This window comes from Stomoxys calcitrans, chromosome 4 (genome assembly GCF_963082655.1).
Source record: "Stomoxys calcitrans chromosome 4, idStoCalc2.1, whole genome shotgun sequence".
NCBI lineage: Eukaryota > Metazoa > Arthropoda > Insecta > Diptera > Muscidae > Stomoxys > Stomoxys calcitrans.
The window spans coordinates 150,429,460-150,449,552 of NC_081555.1; the positions used below are offsets into that span (position 1 = coordinate 150,429,460).

A 20,093-nucleotide genomic window follows, 5' to 3' on the forward strand; every position below is an offset into this window, starting at 1 on the left:
AATTTGGAGAAGCATACTTGAATTAGATATCGGGAGGCTTTAATCAACTCACTATTTCAGTTTGCAGCAAAATCGGATAATAATTGCTTTTTTTTATAGGCTTAAGATCCTCAATAGGTAGATCGGTCTATATGACAGCTATACCTATATATAGTCAGATCTGGACCATATTTAAGTGTGATGACGGAAGGCTTAAAACAACTCACAGTTTCCAGTTTCAGCGAAATCGGGTTACTATACAGCTTTTATGGGCTCAAGATCCTTAATGGACAAATCGCACTATATGGTAGCTATATCTGAATATAGACCGATTTGAACCATATTTAAGTCGGATATTAATCAACTCACTATTTCAAATTTCAGCGAAATCGGGTAATAATTGCGGCTTTTGCTGGCGTAAAACCCTAAATCAGCAGCAGATAAGACCCTAAATCAATCAGATATGACAGCTATATCTAAATATGGTCGGATGTGAACCATATTTGAGTCGGACGTCGGGAGACTTAAAACGACTCACTGTTTCCAATTTCATCGAAATCTGATAATAAATGCGCCTGTTACGGGCTTTAGACGCTAAACCGGTTTATCGGTCTATATGGCAGCTATATGTAAATATGGTCCCATATGGCCCATATTCGGTTTGAATATCGGGGTCCCTAGTACAACTTCCTGTTTCAAATTTCAGCGAAATCGGACTTAAGACCCTAAATCGCCAGATCGGTCTATATGGCAGCTATATCCGATATGTTACAAACGAAATGAAAAAATTTATACAAAATAAATTAAGTTGAAGGGCATAATTTTATTCTACATACCAAACATTTAAGCTTCTAGGAATCGAACAAGCATGATGAGAGACGGCTTTAGATGGGAGCTATATAAGGTTATAGACCGATTAGGCAGAGTTGTTGGAAGCCATAACAGAACACTACATGCAAAATTTCAACCAAATTCGGACGAAAATTGCGGCTTAAAAGGGCACAAGAAGTCAAATCAGGAGATCGGTTTATATGGGAGCTTTATCACGTTATAGACCGATTCGGACCATACTAGGCACAGTTTTTGGAAGTCATAACGGAACAAAATTTCAGCCAAATCGAACAACAATTGCTGCTTGTAAGGGCTCAAGAAGTCAAATCGGCAGATCGGTTTATATGGGAGCTTTATCAGGTTATAGACAGACTTGGACCGTACTTGGCACAGTGTTGAAATTCATAACAGAACAACGCATGCAAAATGTCCGCCAAATCGAACAAAAATTACGGCTTCCAGGGGTTCAAGAAGCCAAAACGGGAGATCGGTTTATATACCTACTCTAAGTGGATGCTTCCATTTTCACACATACGCCTGAGCATCTGTCTGGTCGCTGTCTGATAGATTGGGGATGCACCTTTAAGTATGTAAAATGATTTTCTTAAAGGAAGACTTTTTTATGGACTTCTAGTGAGGTTAGCATGTCCGCCTATGACGCTGAACGCCAGCGTTCGAATCCTGGCGAGAAATCCAAAAAAAAAGTGTTCAGCAGTGGTCATCCCCTCCTAATGCTGGCGAAATTTGTGCGGTACTATGCCATCTTAAAACTTCTCCCGAAAGATTTGTCACTCTGTGGAAAGCCGTTTGGATTCGGCTATAAACAATTTCTCTACTCATTAAACTTGAATCGAACAACACTCATTAATATGTGAGAATTTGTTTCCTGTTCTTTAATGGAATGTTCATGGGCAAATTTGCATACCTCCGATCCTATGGTGCCGACTATAAGGAGAGGAAAACAAGGTTCATTCGCCTATACTTTTCCCTGTCTCTGGAAAATATACATTTCTGTGATGGACTCTGCCCAGACAGCGAGGTCTAGAGCTGAAAATGTACAAAGTTCATCTGCAGCTACCATCTGAACATCGAGACCGTTACGCTATAGCTGTGAGCACCACACAGGCTGGAACATTGAGCTTCAATTTGTGTGTTGTTCATTGCTGTCACGAGAAGCTTAGCTGCAAGCTACCTGGTACGTCCATAGGTTGCCGATGGTGGAATGCCCCATACGGAGTAGCTGCAACGGCAGTCGCGGACAATCAGCGGTATCGAGCGGAGACTCTCGGGGAGAGAGTGGGCGACACAGGCTCCTACACAAATATTGAGTGCCTATGATGCCTGATATGACAAGGCGAGTTATAGGCTGCTTTAAATAACCAATGGCCACCATGTTCCTGTGATTGGGCCTTTGGACCAGAACAAGCATACCTTCACATGAAAATGTGGCTACAACAACAATATCTGATCACCGAAGATCACTCCTTAATACTTATTAATCATTCGTTGTTTGTTGCCTCTGCTTTTACTCAAAATCCCATTTTAATCGCTACAAAAGTTAAGTTAAGACAAGCGAGTATTGGAGGCAAAAATCCACAAGTCAACGCAGGGCTTTAAAGACAAAGTAAACAATTTCATAAACAGTTAATTGACTAACTCCCATGATTTAAACGGGGCTAGAAGTGCAAGTGTGTCAGCTTACGCTGTTCGAATCGTACCATCGGAGAGAATTGCACACGTCAAACTTTCCCAAGGCGTAATATTCTGAAAACACCGACGGAATCCATTATTAGCCTGTGGAATTCCACACAAAGACGCATTTTGGGTACATGTGTCAGCGTTATGCAGACAGTATTTATCACAATAAAACATCACCTTAACAAGGCCCATAAAAACCTAAGAACAGTAAATTGTTTAAAATAATTTGCAGTTATAAAACAACCATATTAGCTTAATCTATAAACAAAGAGATTTAAGATTTTAACATAAAATGTCGTGCACAGACAACATACAGTCTAGTGTCTTTTGTTTTTATTTACTTATGAAGTAATAAAATTAAATTAAACAAAAACCGAACAAAATCACTCATATCAGACGAATTCAACCAACAACGTAAAACAAATCATTTATAAGCTACATGTAATAACATTTGGAAAAATGTTTCCAGCGTTTAAAATGGTATACCTAAGTGGATTATCCCTACAACTGGCTCAGGGATCATCACAACAAACAAACATTTATACCACTCCTTTAAAGTTTTGAATTCGGTGCGGTGCCACTGATTTTATACACATACTGATGGGCATGATCATAGTGGGGATTACAAGCGGCACGCACACGTTTCAACCATGCACGGATTTTGGGATGTTTAATGCGAACATCATAATCGGCCATACCTAAACGAGGGGAAGTGAATTTTATTATTCATTATTTTTTTTTTTCATTTTCAATTTTTCTTACGTGTCTGCTCAATCTCACAGGCCGCAAAAATATCTGCCACTGTCATTTGATTGCCGCACAAAAAGTCTGTACTCTCCAACCATACATTTTCCACAATGTCCAGATTCAATTCCATGTGAGCCTTTAATGTTTCCACCTTTTCTGGTGATGGCCTTTTCCCCGATAACAAGGGTTCCAGCCATATGGTACGGAAATATAAAGCACATGTGATGCGCAATGTTATGTGTTGCCATTCTAGGAATTCATCAACTCGAGCCTGTTCCACAAAATATTTGGGATATAGGTATTCGGGTATTTTACCCTTGGCACTTAAATATCTGAAAGGAAATATGAAAGAAATTTAATAAATTGAAAATAATTTGTTTGGATATAGCTGCTATATAGACCGATTTGCCGATAAAGGGTCTAATGCCGATAAAACCTTTATTTTTTAAAATTTAAAACAGTGAGTAGTTTAAGGCTTCCCGATAACTGACTCAAAAATGGATCAGATCAGACTATATTTAGATACACCTGCCATATAGACCGATCTACCGATAAAGCATCTAAAGCCCATGATAGATTTATTTATTACCCGATTTCGCTGAAATGTGCCACAGTGGGTTATTTTAAACTTCCCGACATCTGACCTAAATATAGTTTAGATCGGACTATATTTAGATATAGCTATCATATAGACCGATCTGCCGATAAAGGGTCTGAAAACCATAAAAGCTTTATTTTTAAACCGATTTCGCTGAAACTTGAAACAGTGAGTTATTTTTAGCCTCCTGATACCCGACTTCATATGGTTTAGATCGGACTATATTTAGATATAGCTACCATATAGACCGATCTACCGATAAAGGGTCTGAAGACCATAAAAGCTTTATTTTTGAACCGATTTCGCTGAAATTTGCAACAGTGAATTATTTTAAGCCTCTCGACATCTGTTCTTAATATGGATTAGATCGGTCCATATTTAGATATAGCTGGCATACAGACCGATCTCCCGATAAAGGGGCTGAAGCCCATAAAAGTTTTATTTATTACCCGATTTCCCTGAAATTTTAAACAGTGAGTAGGTTAAAACCTTCCAACATCCGACCTAAATATGGTTCAGATCAGACTATATTTAGATATAGCTGCCATATAGACCGATCTACCGATAAGTGAACTGAAGCCCATAAAATCTTTATTTATTACCCGATTTCGCTGAAATTGGAAACAGTGAGCTTTTCTCAGCCTCACGATATCCGACCTGGTTCAAATCGGTTTATAATTGGATATATCTGCCAGGGACCAATATTTTGTTCTACAAAATTGAATACTGACATATATGCTAGACCACTCAATGTCCGTGCCGAATTTGGTTGTTTAAGTTATCCAATTTTCACCGGATTGTGACGAAATTTGATTTACGTATATACCCGAGGTGGTGGGTATCCAAAGTTTGGCCCGGCAGAACTAAATCCCTTTTTACTTGTTATTAGTTTAGGTCGGTTAGGATTGTATTGGGTTGCCCAAAAAGTAATTGCGGATTTTTCATATAGTCGGCGTTGACAAATTTTTTTCATAGCTTGTGACTCTGTAATTGCATTCTTTCTTCTGTCAGTTATCAGCTGTTACTTTTAGCTTGCTTTAGAAAAAAAGTGTAAAAAATGTATATTTGATTAAAGTTCATTCTAAGTTTTATTAAAAATGCATTTACTTTCTTTTAAAAAATCCGCAATTACTTTTTGGGCAACCCAATAAATGGGCATTGTTTTGATAAAGCATGTTTTGATTTGACTGAAATTTTGCCTGAGATGTTGTATGGTCCGAATCGGTCCATAACCTGGTATAACTGCCATATAAACCGATCTGGGATCTCGACTTCGTGTCCCTCTAGAGAGCGCAATTCTCATCCGATTTGGCAGAAATTTTGTATAACGGCTTCTCCCATGACCTTCAACATCATGTACAATATGGTCTGATTCGATTTATAGCTTGATACACCTCCCACATAAATCGATCTCCCGATTTTTGCTTCTTGAGCCCCTACTACAAGGAGCAATTCTTATCCGAATGGACTGAAATATTACAGAATGACTTCTTCAATGTTCAGCATCCGATTCAATTATGGTCCAAATCTATAACTTGATATAGCTCCAATAGCATAACAGTTCTTATTCATTATTCTTTGTTTGCCTAGAAAGAGATACCGCGCAAAGAACTCTACAAATGCGATCCATGATGGAGGGTGTGAAAGATTTAGCCCGGCTGAACTTAGCACGCTCTTACTAGTTTCTTCTTTTCTTTTCAATATTGACACCAGAAATTAAAGTTTTTTGAGCCCGCAAATAATGCACTTAAAATTTCTCACAAACATCAATTATTCAAAACCCCTGTTCATTTCCTCATATCAATGTCCGATGTGTCAATCCGGTACGTACAACCGGCTGCCATGGTATTGGAATTTTGGTTGTTGTTGTAGCACATGTGTTTTGTTCTATCTTTCGTCTGCTTGATTCTGTTGAGTATCCAGATCCAGGAACTCTGCACGTCGGCATCAATTCTGCACGTCGGTATCAATTCTGCACGTCTACATCCATCCTTGCTCTGTAGAAATTGCATCTGCCGGATCGTAATTGAGCTAGAACTATTATGGTTTGCCGCGGGAGACCAATTTTTTCCTATGCAATGGGAGGCGGTCGTTCTCCAAGGACCACATTTGGGATTTTGTGTGGCGCTCATATTCTCTTGTGTGGTGCTCATAGCTATCCCGTGCCGGGCGGAATTTTGGTATTCCCCTTATACGTGTACCACAATGTTTACTTTCAAAAGGACTTCTTTGTTAGAGCTTCTTTATGCATTCAGACAACAAGATCTAGACAACACAATCGTTGTATTTTGTTATGTCTAACTATGCTAAAGTCGTCATACAGCTCGTGGTTCATACGACGCTGATATTCTACATCAATGCAGATTGGTCCATACATTTTACGAAGTATCTTTCTCAAAAACATTTCAAGCATTGTCTCGTTTGGTCTCAAAAGTATCCATATCACATAAAAACGCGGGAACTATCAATGTCTTGTATGGTGTAATTTTAGTGCAAAGGTGGCTTTGTTCTAGACATCGGGAACTATTAAAGTGTTCAAAGACAGATTGAGGACAATAGTAAGGTACTCAACTCCAAGTGAATCCAGATTCTTTAACATCAATGTAGAGATTCCGTCGGGGCCCAACGCCTTAGATGATTTGGCGCCACGGACGACATTCGTAACTTCGCCCACGGTAAATTGTGATGGCTGTTCATCGGCTCGGAGACCACAAATACGGCGAATGGCTCTCCTCCTTTCACTCACGGGATGCACAATAAATTGACGGATGAACAACCTGGCGCATCTCTTCGGATCAGCCACGGTTATTTCGCCCAAAAGTGACTGAGGTCCTGTCATTCCGTCTACCGGGGTTCGAGAGTGACTTAACAGTAGACCATAGCTTGCCTAAACCGGTGCCTAAGTTACATTGCACCAAGTGTTGCAGCCACAAATTCCGCTTATGTTCGTTGACTTCCCTGTTTAGTTTCAGATTCCTCGCGCTAATTCTGGGGTTTGTGGGGTCCATACCACGAATCCCATCACGCTCGTCTGCGAGTACCACTGCCTGCGCCGCACTTGGGGTATTCGACCGGCTGGTATAAAGCGAGCGGCTGCTGCGTTAATGATGTCTCGGAATTTCCTCTCAGCCACTAGCACATCCGAGGGGGGTGGCAGTTCACTGAAGCGGCGATTGGTATACTCTCTGAAGCCAGCCCAATCGGCCTTCTTATGATTGATAAACGTCCGGCGCTATGAAGTCGGGTGGTCGGTCGAGGGTGTTGTTGTTGTTGTAGTAGCGGTGTGTGGTACACTGAGGCGGCAGCCCTTGCCGATGAAGGAATCCATCGGGTCAATCCGGTACATACAACCGGCTGTCATGGGATTGCGTCGATGGTGAAAATTATGGGGAAGTATTCTTACCCCCAAGAGATGACGGCTTGACAGGATAGGTCCCTCAGGAGATCAGCGGATGCAATGGAAATGTCTGGCGAGCTGCTGCACCGTAATCGTAATCCTAGTGGGGCATCCTCATTCACCGTGAAAAACGTGAAGCCTTCAATCTGCTCTGCGAAAGCTATGCCCCAACGAGGACGCAGAAGGCGACGCCGACGACGCTTGTGACCCACTGCTGGCTTTGTTCGCACAGCACCTTGCGACATATACAGTATGACTATGCTCCCGTTGTGAATTGAAGCCAGAGCAAAGTCGGAAATGTACCCACTCCATGCACCGGTTACACCTCACCGACACCGACCAATGATGGAGGCGGTTCTGGCAAACCGAACAGAACCAGGGCCCGGGGTTTTTTTCAATCCCGTCACGAACCAGAAGCGTGCGGAGAAGGCACTCCGGGATGTGCCTCTCCCATGACGATAATAGACGAACACGTACACTGAGGCGGCAGCCCTTGCCGATGAGGGTTCCATTGGTTCAATCACGGAATGGTGTATCACGAAGGCCAATCCCCCATCTTCACTCCTTGAGCGATCTTACGTAGTACATTGTATCCTTGACAACTGTACAAGCTGCAGGTATTGGTCAGCTTTGTTTCCTGGATCGCTGCGACCAACATATCTTGCCGACTAATGAAATCCACAATCTCATCGATCTTGCCGCAGATACAAAAATGATACATTTCCCGGCACTGGCCTGGAAATTTTTGGGCTGGGATGTGGCCGTTGCGTATATTGCCGTGCAGGAGAGGTCGGGGGGTCACTTAGTCCGATGGCGAAGGCGCAGAAGGCGTCTAGTCCCGCCATGGACCAGAAGCTTGCGGAGAAGGCACTCCGGGATGTGCCTCTCCCATAACAAAAAAGACGAACACGTACACTGAGGCGGCAGCCCTTGCCGATGAGGGTTCCATCGGGTCAATCCGGTGCGTACAACCGGCTGCCATGGGATTGTGATAAACGCAAAATGTCGAGGTGATAACTGCTGCTAAAAATATGTTTTAGGCTCTCGGGTCTGGCTTTCAGTTAGTTATGTGGGAATGCTAACCTGCGATCAACAATATTAGCTTTGAGCCCAAGAAAAGTGTTGACCATAAAATTTGCAATACTCGCCTCTTATATATCTATTTTTATCCCAATGGCGAGGTTCTATTGCAATTTTATTAATTTAATAAATAGTTCACTTGGTTTTCAATTAAGAAATTGAGCAGATAAGTGAATGAAGTAAATATTTGCAATTTAAATGGTTATAGGTGTGTATTGCATATTCTATAGTCTCTGATTTTTTTTTGCATACTCATGAGCTCAAAGTTTATACTCGAGGACTTTTTGGTATCTAATCATGACATTTATTATATATGGGTGTACATCTACGTATTGCACCTGTAAAAAAAATAAAATATTTTTACTCTGTACCTATATGCAAAATACAAAAACAGAAATGTATATCATCAACTATTTAGACCTGAAGATGAATTGTTGTTGCGTCTATGTGAATATGCATGACGGGAATGCACAAAGCAAAACCCTGTTCGTACTTGTCTATGAATGTGAAGTCTCTAAAGCAGAAAATCAATCAGGCTACATTTGTTGCCTTGCTTCTTCGGGGGAAGCATAAAGCTTACAATATGCACTTACGGCAACTTTAAGAAACACTTGCATACACTCCTGCCGTCTACAAGGAAGACGATATTCTAATATGATGGAGTTTGAACTTTGTCCCCAATAACTGTTCGATACTTTTAGCATCAATGCCAATTCACCAATAACTAATTGTTAAGTATTTTTGGATATAAGTTAATCAGCATAGATTTTTAACACCTACAACAATTTGACCCCTTGCACACATAACAGCTGTTATAAGTCAAAATCTTAAAATTTGATCAATATTCATATTTACCTCAATACAGCTATACTCTCTGCTAATTTAAAGCCATCATCGATTATACATGGCACTTTCTGGAAACGATTTATATTGGTTTTAAATTCTTCGGTCAAATGTTCACCTAAAATAACACAAGATAAATTAACATAAATTGCTAAAAAAAATAGTTAAATCCAAATTAAACACAAATTTCAATGTATTACTAAACTAAATAGGCATGTATTAAGTTCTTGCAGAATAGCAAAATACGATAAGATTAAACAAAACATGAACACTATATTTGAGTATAAACCACCCGGAGTGGCTTTGCAAACATATACTTGCCATTTCTTAATGCCACCGGACAATCCTCAAATTGTACTCCACTCATTTTTAGTATTATATACAAAGCCCTCGATGGCTGGGACATAAAATCATAGTAATATGCCAAAGACATTTTGTTGAAGTATAACGAAACCTGTAAATAAACTTTCTTTAGTTTGCAAAATTTTGATTTTATTTTATATTAAACGATCTTACCTACTTTAAGAGCACCAAACAACTAAACGCAATGCGTTGTATGGCCAGTATGTCAATACGTTGACTTTCTCTCTGCCACTCACTCTCCTAATCTACTTAAGTGTCATTTGCCCGTTTTATAATCTCACCATGTTATTTATTTGATAAACAAACAACAAACGCATGGTTAAAGAGAGTGTGGTGGGTGGGGGGCAATTGTGGGGCCATTCAGCTCTTTATTATATGCTCTTTTTTAGTCACTCTCTTTGAATGTGTTACTTGTCATATGGGCACACAAGGCAAAGGTCATTTTGGTATTGTTGTTGTTTATTTATTTTTATGCAAAATAAAACCTTAACAAGCAGTAAGTCAGTAACACTATTATAGTACCGTAGTTGCCATATGTTGATTTTCTTTATTTGAAGCCGCTGTTAGATGCTCAAACGTAAAGTTTAAGAGAAACAAGTAAAAATGTGTCAAGTTCTGCCGGGTCGTACCATGCCTTATACTAAAAATGTACACAATCGAACATAGTTAAAGGGCACATGTGTACTTTGCGTTCAAGATTTCTGCCAATTCAGCCAAAAATTTAAGATTTTTGGGGCCGTAGAAGACTAATCTGGGGATCGGTTTACAAAGGAGTTATATCAGGTTATATATACCGATTTGAACAATACTTAAAGCTCTATCACATGGCGTGCAGTTGTCTTATGACATGTCAAATTTAGCACATGCAGAGTTGTACATGTCGTGTGATACAAACGAAAATCTTATATATAAAATTCAATTTGAGTTTGTTTGTTTGTCGGTTTGTTTGTTTGTTCCGTATAGACTTAAAAACGGCTGAACCGATTATCTTGAAATTTTCACAGATTGTGTAGATTGGTCTGGAAGGAAACATATAGGCTATATAATTTTTTGATATCGGGAGGGGGCGGACGGACCCTCCCCCTTACCACAAAAAGTACTACCAAAAAATAAAAGTGGACCGATCGGGACAATATGGGATTCAAATAAAAAGTATTCAAGAGTAGAGTACGAATTTCATAAACAAGTTGGGTCCAAGTACCGCCCCAGCCCCAAAACTCCTTAAAATAGGTTTATTTGACGGTCATTTGAGAATATGGGACTGAAATGAAAGGTATTCAGGAGTAGATTACGAATATGGTCAGGAAGGAGAAATAGTCTTTATAATTTATTGATAATGGAAGGGGGCGGACGCTCTACCGTTACCCCAAAAACACCACCCAAAATCAAAAGTGGACAGATAAGGACAATATGGGTATCAAATGAAAAGTATGCGGAAGTAGATAACGAATCACGCATACAAATTCATGTCGAAGTATAGGGGGTCACCCCACCCCCACAAAAACGACCAAAATGGGGACATTAGCCAATCGGATATATGGGACCCGGTTTGTTTGTTCCGTAAAGACTGAAAACGGCAGAACCGATTTTCGAAATTTTTTTTTTAGAGATCGGATGGAGGCGGACCCTCCCTCTTATCCCAAAAACGCCACTCATAACCGAAAGTGGTCCGATGGGCACAATAAGGGTATAAAATAAAAGGTATTGGAGACCAGAAAACGAATATGGTATTAAAATTTGGGTCCAAGAGTGTCCCCACCCTAAAAAGATATTAGAGTGTTAAAGGAGGCGCAGCGGAGCGGGCCCGGTTCGGCTAGTAACATATGAAAATCACTTTTCAAAATAGCACATGTAGTTTTTTTCGATTAGAGCATGCTCTATTCCTTCCGATAAAAGCTGTGTTCGGGAACTCAAAAATTTGTGCAAATTTGCACAAATGAAAATACGAAAGCTAACGCCAAAATGGATCAAAAAGGCAGACTCGGCTATAAAAAGGAGTCCGCTTATCATTGAGCTTACACTTGAATCGGACTTCACTCATTGATATGTGGGAAATTTTGCCCCTGTTCCTTAGTGGAATTTTCATGGGCAAAATTTGCATTTGCAACAGAACACTACATGCTAAATTTCAACCAAAGCGGATAACAATTGCGGCTTCTAGGGTCTCAAGAAGTCAAATCTAGAGATGGGTTCATATGGGGGCTTTATACAAATCTAAACCGATATGGCCCATATGCAATCGCCAAGGACGTAGAACATTTCGCCACGAGATGACTATGAGCACCACACGGGTTGGAACTCTCAGCTCTGTTTTGTGTGGTATTCATCGTCATAACGAGAAGCTCCGTTGAGAGCTACCGGGCGCGTCCACAGGTTGCGGATAGTGGAATGCTTTGTATACGAAGTAACTGAAATTACAGTCGCGGACAATCAGCGATATCGTGGGAAGAGTCTCAGGAGAGGACGGATGGCACCGGCTATTGCTTAAATACTGAGTGCCTATGATGCTCAAAATGCCAAGGCGAATTTTGTGGCGCCTTTAAATAACCAATGGCCATAAAGTTTCCGCGGCGATCAGACCCGAACGTACTTGCTCACCTATGGAGCTTGAAGAGGATCGCTACCTCCACATACACATGTGGCTAAAACAACATTGGTCGCCTCCCATTGAAGTTAGCCGCCTTCGGCAAACCAAAGTAGTTCCGGCTCAATTGCTTTCCGCCAGTTGGAGCCGCCTCAACTTCTACAGAGCTAGGATGCGTGTTGAATGTATGTTATGATTATGATTAGGGACCAAGCGACACACGCCATCTGGTTAACAGAATAATCTCGGAATATATCAATCTGTTTACATAAAAAGAAAGTGGTGACACAAAAACAGGAGGACAAAGTATAATTTCAAATCCTATATTTCGCATATGGACTAATTTTTTAAAGAAAAACAAGTAAGAGCTAAGTTCGGCCGGGAAGAATCTTATATACCCTCCACCATGGATCGCGTTTTTCGAGTTCTTTGAGCGGCTAACAAAGAATAATGAATAAGAACTGTTATGCTATTCGAGCTATATCAAATTATAGTCCGATTCGAACCATAAATGAATTGAATGCTGAACATTGTAGAAGTCATTGTGTAATATTTCGGTGCATTCGGATAAAAATTTCGCCATGTAGGGGCTCAAGAAGCAAAATCGGGAGATCGGTTTATATGGGAGCTGTATCAAGGTATGGGTTGATTCAGACCATATTGAACACGCATGTTGAAGATCATGAGAGAAGCCATTATACAAAATTTTTGCCCAATCGGATCCGAATTTCGCCCTCTAGAGGCTCAAGAAGTCAATATCTCAGATCGGTTTATATGGCAGCTATATTAGGTTATGTACCGATTTGCGCCATACTTAACACAATTGTTGGAAGTCATAACAAAATACCTCATGCTAAATTTCAGCCAAATCGGATGAGAACTGCACCCTCTAGTGGCTCAAGAACTCAAGATCCAAGATCGGTTTATATGGCAGCTATACCAGGTTATGAACCAATTCGAACCATACTTAGCACAGTTGTTGGAAGTGATTCCAAAACACTACGTGCAAAATTACAGCCAAATTGGAAAAAAATTGCGCCCTCTAACAGCTGAAGAAGTCAAGACCCGAGTTCGGTTTATATGGCAGCTATATCAGGTTATAAACCAATTTCAGCCATACTTAGCACAGTTGTTGGAAGTGATTCCAAAACACCACGTGCAAAATTACAGCCAAATTGGATAAAAATTGCGCCCTCTAACAGCTGAAGAAGTCAAGACCCGAGATCGGTTTATATGGCAGCTATATCAGGTTATGAACCAATTTGAACCATAGTTAGCACAGTTGTTAAAAGTGATACCAAAACACCACGTGCAAAATTACAGCCAAATCGGATAAAAATTGCGCCCTCTAACAGCTGAAGAAGTCAAGACCCGAGATCGGTTTATAAGGCAGCTATATCAAAACATGGACCGATTTGGCCCATTTGCAATCCCAACCGACCTACACTATTCAAAGGTATTTGTGCAAAATTTGAAGCGGCTAACTTTACTCCTTCGAAAGTTAGCGTGCTTTTGACAGACGGACGGGCGGACATCGCTAGATCGACTTAAAATGTCATGACGAGTCATGTCATGGGTCTTAGACGCCTATTTCGAGGTGTTACAAACAGAATGACGAACTTAGTATACCCCTATCCTATGGTGGAGGGTATAAAAATTGTGGATTTAATTGTCACGTAATCTTATTAATGGATTATTAACCAATATAATCGCCTTATTGCAAAAAAAAATCTAATCAAAGCGTTTCTTTCATATATACCACTCTGATTAAATATTAGAGGATAACAAAATAATTAACTACTACTGCGTGGAACTAATTCGAAATTAACGCCACTACTACAACCTTACTTTAATTACTCTTTAAACAATCAACTACCGAGAAGGTGAAATAAGAGAATGTGTAAATATGCTCTCTTATTCAAATCTTGTTTGATATATGAACAAAGAGAGTAACATAGAAAGAGAACCATCTTATCGATTAAATCGGCAAGCATAGTTGTTGTTTCACTATACAAAACAATCTTAGGTGTTTGCATGGTATTGCCTTTAAACCATTGTCAACTTCTAAAGAGTAAAGTACGAAATAATAATAACACAACCTACAAAAGAAAAATAATAAAAATGGTAAATAATTTAGAATTATACTTTGATTTTATATCGCAACCATCAAGAGCCTTATATATACTTTTGAAACAAAGTGGTGCCAAATTTGAAGCAAAACAGATTAATCTACTGGAAGGTGTGTGAGTGTCATTCAGTACCAAAAATCATATAATGTCAAGTTTTGATATCGTCTTTATTTATAGCCCAAAATACCAACGATGATTATAAGCAAATCAATCGTTTCCAAAAAGTGCCTGCAATTATTGATTATGAATCGGGTGAAAAATTTCATTTGGCCGAAAGCATAGCCATACTTAGATATTTGGTAACAAAAGGTAAAATATTGGAAAACTTCTATCCAGCAGATTTCCAGCAACGAGCCCGCATTGATGAGTTTCTATGTTGGCAACACAATGGCATAAGAACTTCTTGTTCTCTATATTTCCGTTTCCTTTGGGTACAGGCGAAAGTTTTCGGTGCCCCAGCCTCCGATGCCAAAGTGGCAAAATATCGCAAATTTATGGAAGCTGATTTGCAACTGATGGAAAATCAATGGTTACAGAGTTCACAATTTTTAGCTGGAAATAATTTAAGTGCAGCTGATGTATTTGGAGCGTGTGAAATTGAACAGATAAGTATGGGAAATGTCAAAGACATAGAAAAGAAAAATGGATTTAAAAATTGTTTCTCTTACAGGAGTATGCGGCTACGAAATTAAGGAAAAATATCCCAAAGTTTTTGCCTGGATTGAACGTGTACGCCGAGAACTGGATCCCTATTTCGATGAAGCCCATAAAGTTGTGTATGCTTTTGAAAAGGAAAGCAAATCAAAATTGTAGTTCCATTAAATGCCTATAACGAATTGATTTTGGTAATCGTTTATATTTTATACTTGTCTGGTTTGTTCGGCTCGAGGTCATGAAAACAATTGTTCAAAAACTAATGTTGTTTTTTAAAACAATTGTTTACACGACCTCGAGCCGAGCAAACCAGAAAAGTATTAAATAAATAGGTCAGCCATCACAACACAGATTATATTTTATTATGATTTGGTCCCCCATGTTGCATGTCTAGATAAATACCTTTCAGGTATTTACCCGGTAAATTAGGTAAATACCCGGGTGTTTATCCATTTTTATCCAAAAGCTGGGTATTTATAATTTTGCAGTTATATTGGATATAAAAACATTTTTCAAAAAATTTTGTATGATTTCGTATTCTTCTGATCTCAAAAAAGCGGATTTTATTCATAAATAGCCGCTATATAGACCGATCTCCAGACTTAAAGTGTTGAGGCAATAAATTGGTCATTTTTCATCCGATTTGGATTAAATTTGACACTGTGAGTTCTGGTAGACCCCTATTCATTTCTGTGAAGTGCGGTTCTGATCGGACTATATTTGGATATAACTGCCCTTAGATCGACCACCCAATCTTCCAATATAGGGTATTGTGGCCATAAAAGAGCCTTTTATTACCCGAATTCGATGAAACTTGGCACAGTGTGTTCTGGTAGGCCCCCACCCATTTCTGTCAAATGTGGTACAGATCGCACCATATTTGGATATAACTGCCATATATACCGATCTCCCGATATTGTGTAATAAGCCTATAAATTTCATCCTTTTTTGATGAAATTTGACACAGCGAGTTCCGGTACTTCTCTAAACTTTTTTTGTATCGTGCAGATGGGACCATATTTGGATATAGGCAATATGGACCGATCTCCCGAAATAGAGTATTGAGCCCATAAATCGAGCATTTTTCATCCGATTTTTATAAAATTTTAAAAAGTTTTTTTTGGCACTCCTCTCCACCTTTTTGTAGAATATCGTCTAGATTTGGCCATATAAAGAATGTGGGCCAGTTACTCTACACATTATTCTATAGATATTATAGAATCACATGGCACCCGGTTGTACGCACCGGATTTACCCGATGAAACCCTTATCGGCAAGGGTTGCCACCTCAGTGTACGTGTCGGTCTTTTTTCGTCATGGGAGAGGCACATCCCGGAGTGCCTTCTCCGCAAGCTTCTTGTTCGTGCCAGGATTGAAAAGAACCCCGAATCCTTGTTCTGTTCGGTTTGCCACAACCGCCTCCATCATCGGTCGCTGTCGGTGAGGTGTAACCGATGCATGGACTGGGTACATTTCGGATCTTTCTCTGGCCTCACTTCACTACAGGAGTATAGTCATACTGAATATGTCGCAAGGTGCTGTGCGAACATAGCCAGCAGTGTGTCACAGGCGTCGTCGTCGTCGCCTTCGGTTCTCGTCCTCGTCGTCGGAATATGTGACAGATTGTCGGACTATATGGCAGATTGAAAGCTCCACCTTTTGCACGGTGAATGAGGATCCCCCCACTAGGATTACGAGGAGGTGCAGCAGCTCGCCATACATCTCCATTGCATCCCCTTATCTCCTGAGTGATGTATCCTGGCATCTATCTCTTTGGGGTCAGACCACCTCCTCTCACCATAGACCGACCACCCGACTTCATTACCTCTAATGCCGGACGTTTTTCAATCAGAAGTAGGCCGATTCGGCTGGCTTTAGAGAGTATACCAATCGCCCCTTGGATAGCCGAGAGGAAATTCCGAGACATCATTAACGCAACAGCCGCTCGCTTTACACCAGCCGGTCGAATACCCCCGCAATTGGGGTACACATTTGCCGTGGCTTCAATCAGCCTAGGCCATGTGATAGGACGGTCCTTTTGACATTCGACACGGTCAGCCATACTAAACTCTTTGAGCACATAGCCAACATGTCCCTTTAGCCAGGCCTAAAAGGCTGGGTCGCGAATTATTTGTGTGGTGTCGTCATTTGTGGAATATAGGGATAAGAAGTCGAAGCACCGTAGAGTGAAACAGGGAGTTCCCCAAGGAGGGGTGATATTTCCGGCACTGTTTAACCACTACCTATCCTTCATTCCACCCCCTTCAGACGGCATAGAGATCGTATCATATGCTGACGATTGTACGATCATGGCATCAGGCTGTTGACATCGGCGACAGGTTGAACGTCTACCTCAACGAACTTGTCTCATATTTCGCTGCAAGAAATCTGAAGTTATCTACCACAAAATCTTTAGCCACATTGTTCACTACAAATACGCCTGATGTGAATAATGAGCTGACTGTGATGGTCGATGGAAAAATGATTCCGACTATCAAGTGTCCCAAAATACTTGGCGTCAAATTTGACAGCTCTTACACATTCTCGACTTACGACTAGATCCCACTGGTGGCACCACAACTCAATGGCAGAATTCCTACATCTGGATACTTAACAGGACGCAGCAAATTAATGAATGATATACAACACACTGTAACAGCAACGAAAACAAGATCGTCAACAATATTGGGTGATAATTCTGTGGGAATGGGCAACGAAACCCTAATGGCAACTTATCAGGCGATTGGTCGACCGGTGGTCAATTACGAAGCTTCAGTTTGAGCCATAAGAGTGAGCAAAACACAATGGAGAAAACTTCAGGATGAATTATGAAATCAATGCGACCGTCATCCATTGCAGATGACGAGAAATAACTGTCTAGGACGATCAGAACACCTCTGACCCAAATTGGACCAGGTGGTGCAGCGAACTTAAGACGTATCATCCGAGATTAAACGATACTATCAATAACATCTAACCTGCATGCAACACATGAATCTAATCTGACTGCAGTCACTATGGATAGCTTCAATTGGAACGGCCAGAATTCTGTAGTTGGATCTGGAGACATCTGGGTCATAATAATCGCAGAATACATAAATTTTTATACTTACAACAAACCTGGCTACAGCAACTGCATTTGAGGGGGTAGATAGTTCGATGTAATCACCGATAATTCTGATGAGGGAATCTTCATTCACCATACAAAACGTAGAGCTATCACCCAAAAAGTTTTCTGACATATCAGCTTTCGCTTACTCTTGTTTATAGGAAAATATTCCATAGCTACAATACCAATCCACAGAAACATCTTATTTTCGAATCGCTTTTGTTGCTTTCTGAAATGATTTTTAAATTCTACAAAAAAATAATCTTTAAAAGAAGAAAAATTAAATTAATACAAATGTTTATTAAACATATCTTAAAAAACAAAACAAAATTCCTTCCTTTAACTTTCTAAAGTAACATGATCTCGATGTATAAAGAAGGCGGCTATCAGTGCTGTTGTTTGAGGTCCCTCGGTACAGCCTTTGGCTAAACGCTCTTCGATGGCAGCCATTTTAATGATAATTTTATTCATAACGCTCATAGGAAGTTCCACTAAAGAAAATACAAATCATAACATGACAATGCAAAGAACAGCGGATGAAATGCCAAAACTTACGCCTCATTATAAATAAATGCAATTCCGTAAGAATGTCTTCCAAAGCCAATCCCTTAACTGACTTAATACTTTGTATATCTAAAATAAAAGTAAAATTTCTATATCCACTAAACCTTACAAAAATTGCTTTTTAAATTACCATCATAAGCCTGCTCGAAGCTTTTGCATGACAATAAGGTTTCCAATATTCTCTCAATATCTCGTCGCAAAGGATGGCCAACACAAGTATAAACATTATCCTCATTGACAACATCAAAAGCCATGCTGGTACTTTGCAGAACATTGAGCACTTTACGCATATCGCCCTTGGAGAGTATCATCAGCGCCTTTTTACCATCGTCGGTAACATTTAAACTTAAATAAAGAGACAATTTAAAATTTTGGGAATAAATGGGAATGTTGGCCCTTTGTCACTCTTACTTTTCCATTTCCACAATTTTATCCAAACGTGGCAATATCTGTTCCGGCGTCAAGGGGGCAAAACGAAAACGTGTACATCTCGATTGTACCGCTGGTATAATTTTACTCAAATAATTGCATATAACACAAAATCGTACATTTTCCGTATATTTCTCAATGATGCGTCTCAAAGCATTCTGGGCATCATTGGTCATGGCATCGGCTTCATCGAGTATAATCAATTTGAAAGTTCCACTAAAGATGGTGCGCGTAGATGCAAAATTTAATATTTGACCACGAACTATACCAATGCCACGATCATCGGAAGCATTCAGTTCCAAAACCATCGATTTAAATTGTGCCGGTGTATACAATTGTTTGGCACATGCCAATATTGTACTCGTTTTGCCGGTACCCGGTGGACCATAGAACAGCAAGTGGGGCAGCTGTTTTTGATTAATAAAACGATTAACTGGAATAAAAATTTAGTTATTTCTGCAGCAAATTACACTTTAAAGGCGCAACTTACTTGTAGATATAATTTCTTCGTGAGATATCAAATCATCCAATTTGGAGGGACGATATTTTTCCACCCTGGAATTAAAAAGCAATTACAATGACCTGCGCGACAAAATAAACCATATTAATTACCATGGAATGCGGGAAGTTTTTGCAGGATTCTCTTCAGACATTTTGCAAGTATTTGAGTTTAAAAATTATTAAAACTAGATTTTCGAGACAATGAATAAGGTCGCTCTTTGCGACATAAACAACTTTTTGCGCCTTTGAGCTATAACAACTGTCAACGGGCCCTGCGTGAAGTTATCAACGATAACTCACAAGATGGCAGTAATACAGGGTGACACATACAAAAAAAATTAAAATATACGGAAATTATCAACCATTTACTGTCGCCAGATTCTTAAGCTGTGAATAAACTAATTGCATTCTAAAGACCTAAATGGACTTTGTTCAAAATACTAAATTAAATAGGATTTTATTTAGATTAGGTTGAAAAGAGGGTGCAGATATTAATCCGCCCCATGCCACTATGGACATGCACCCAAGCTAATAATCGGCCTGTGTCTGCGCTCTAAAAACTATAAAGTAACCTCTAACAAGAAAAT

At 39.8% G+C, this 20,093-nt stretch overlaps 3 protein-coding genes across 3 annotated transcripts; 1 reads left to right on the forward strand and 2 right to left on the reverse strand.

Annotated features, from left to right (window-relative positions):
- Positions 1–2,781: 2,781 nt before the first annotated feature.
- On the reverse strand, positions 2,782–9,768 carry LOC106083848 (glutathione S-transferase theta-1). The gene is made up of 5 exons (XM_013247110.2): positions 9,690–9,768; positions 9,495–9,627; positions 9,186–9,291; positions 3,271–3,587; positions 2,782–3,206 (listed from the first exon to the last, which is right to left on the reverse strand). Exons 2-5 carry the CDS (start codon positions 9,604–9,606, stop codon positions 3,061–3,063), a joined length of 681 nt encoding a protein of 226 aa, XP_013102564.1. The 5' UTR covers positions 9,607–9,627; positions 9,690–9,768; the 3' UTR covers positions 2,782–3,060.
- Positions 9,769–14,149: 4,381 nt separating this feature from the next.
- On the forward strand, positions 14,150–15,253 carry LOC106083852 (glutathione S-transferase theta-3). The gene is made up of 3 exons (XM_013247115.2): positions 14,150–14,359; positions 14,427–14,858; positions 14,920–15,253. The coding sequence occupies exons 1-3, from the start codon at positions 14,155–14,157 to the stop codon at positions 15,060–15,062; spliced, it is 780 nt and encodes a 259-aa protein (XP_013102569.1). The 5' UTR covers positions 14,150–14,154; the 3' UTR covers positions 15,063–15,253.
- Positions 15,254–18,292: 3,039 nt separating this feature from the next.
- On the reverse strand, positions 18,293–19,768 carry LOC106083851 (replication factor C subunit 5). Its single transcript, XM_013247114.2, has 6 exons — positions 19,618–19,768; positions 19,496–19,560; positions 18,988–19,438; positions 18,707–18,921; positions 18,568–18,645; positions 18,293–18,503 (listed from the first exon to the last, which is right to left on the reverse strand). The coding sequence occupies exons 1-6, from the start codon at positions 19,656–19,658 to the stop codon at positions 18,352–18,354; spliced, it is 1,002 nt and encodes a 333-aa protein (XP_013102568.2). The 5' UTR covers positions 19,659–19,768; the 3' UTR covers positions 18,293–18,351.
- Between the last annotated feature and the right edge of the window lie 325 nt (positions 19,769–20,093).

What these genes read in the sequence shown, in the direction of transcription:
- LOC106083848 (XM_013247110.2), bottom strand. Translation starts at nt 9,606, where the DNA reads ATGTCTTTGGCATATTACTATGATTTTATGTCCCAGCCATCGAGGGCT. An exon ending in GAGAGTATAGCTGTATTGAG is followed by an intron (nt 3,588 to 9,185) that starts GTAAATATGAAT and finishes ATTTCCTTTCAG; the next exon opens with ATATTTAAGTGCCAAGGGTA. An exon ending in CTGTGAGATTGAGCAGACAC is followed by an intron (nt 3,207 to 3,270) that starts GTAAGAAAAATT and finishes CCCCTCGTTTAG; the next exon opens with GTATGGCCGATTATGATGTT.
- LOC106083852 (XM_013247115.2), top strand. Translation starts at nt 14,155, where the DNA reads ATGGTATTGCCTTTAAACCATTGTCAACTTCTAAAGAGTAAAGTACGA. An exon ending in ACAGATTAATCTACTGGAAG is followed by an intron (nt 14,360 to 14,426) that starts GTGTGTGAGTGT and finishes CTTTATTTATAG; the next exon opens with CCCAAAATACCAACGATGAT. An exon ending in GTGTGAAATTGAACAGATAA is followed by an intron (nt 14,859 to 14,919) that starts GTATGGGAAATG and finishes TTTCTCTTACAG; the next exon opens with GAGTATGCGGCTACGAAATT.
- LOC106083851 (XM_013247114.2), bottom strand. Translation starts at nt 19,658, where the DNA reads ATGTCTGAAGAGAATCCTGCAAAAACTTCCCGCATTCCATG. An exon ending in CGAAGAAATTATATCTACAA is followed by an intron (nt 19,439 to 19,495) that starts GTAAGTTGCGCC and finishes TTTTTATTCCAG; the next exon opens with TTAATCGTTTTATTAATCAA. An exon ending in CTTCGAGCAGGCTTATGATG is followed by an intron (nt 18,646 to 18,706) that starts GTAATTTAAAAA and finishes CTTTTATTTTAG; the next exon opens with ATATACAAAGTATTAAGTCA.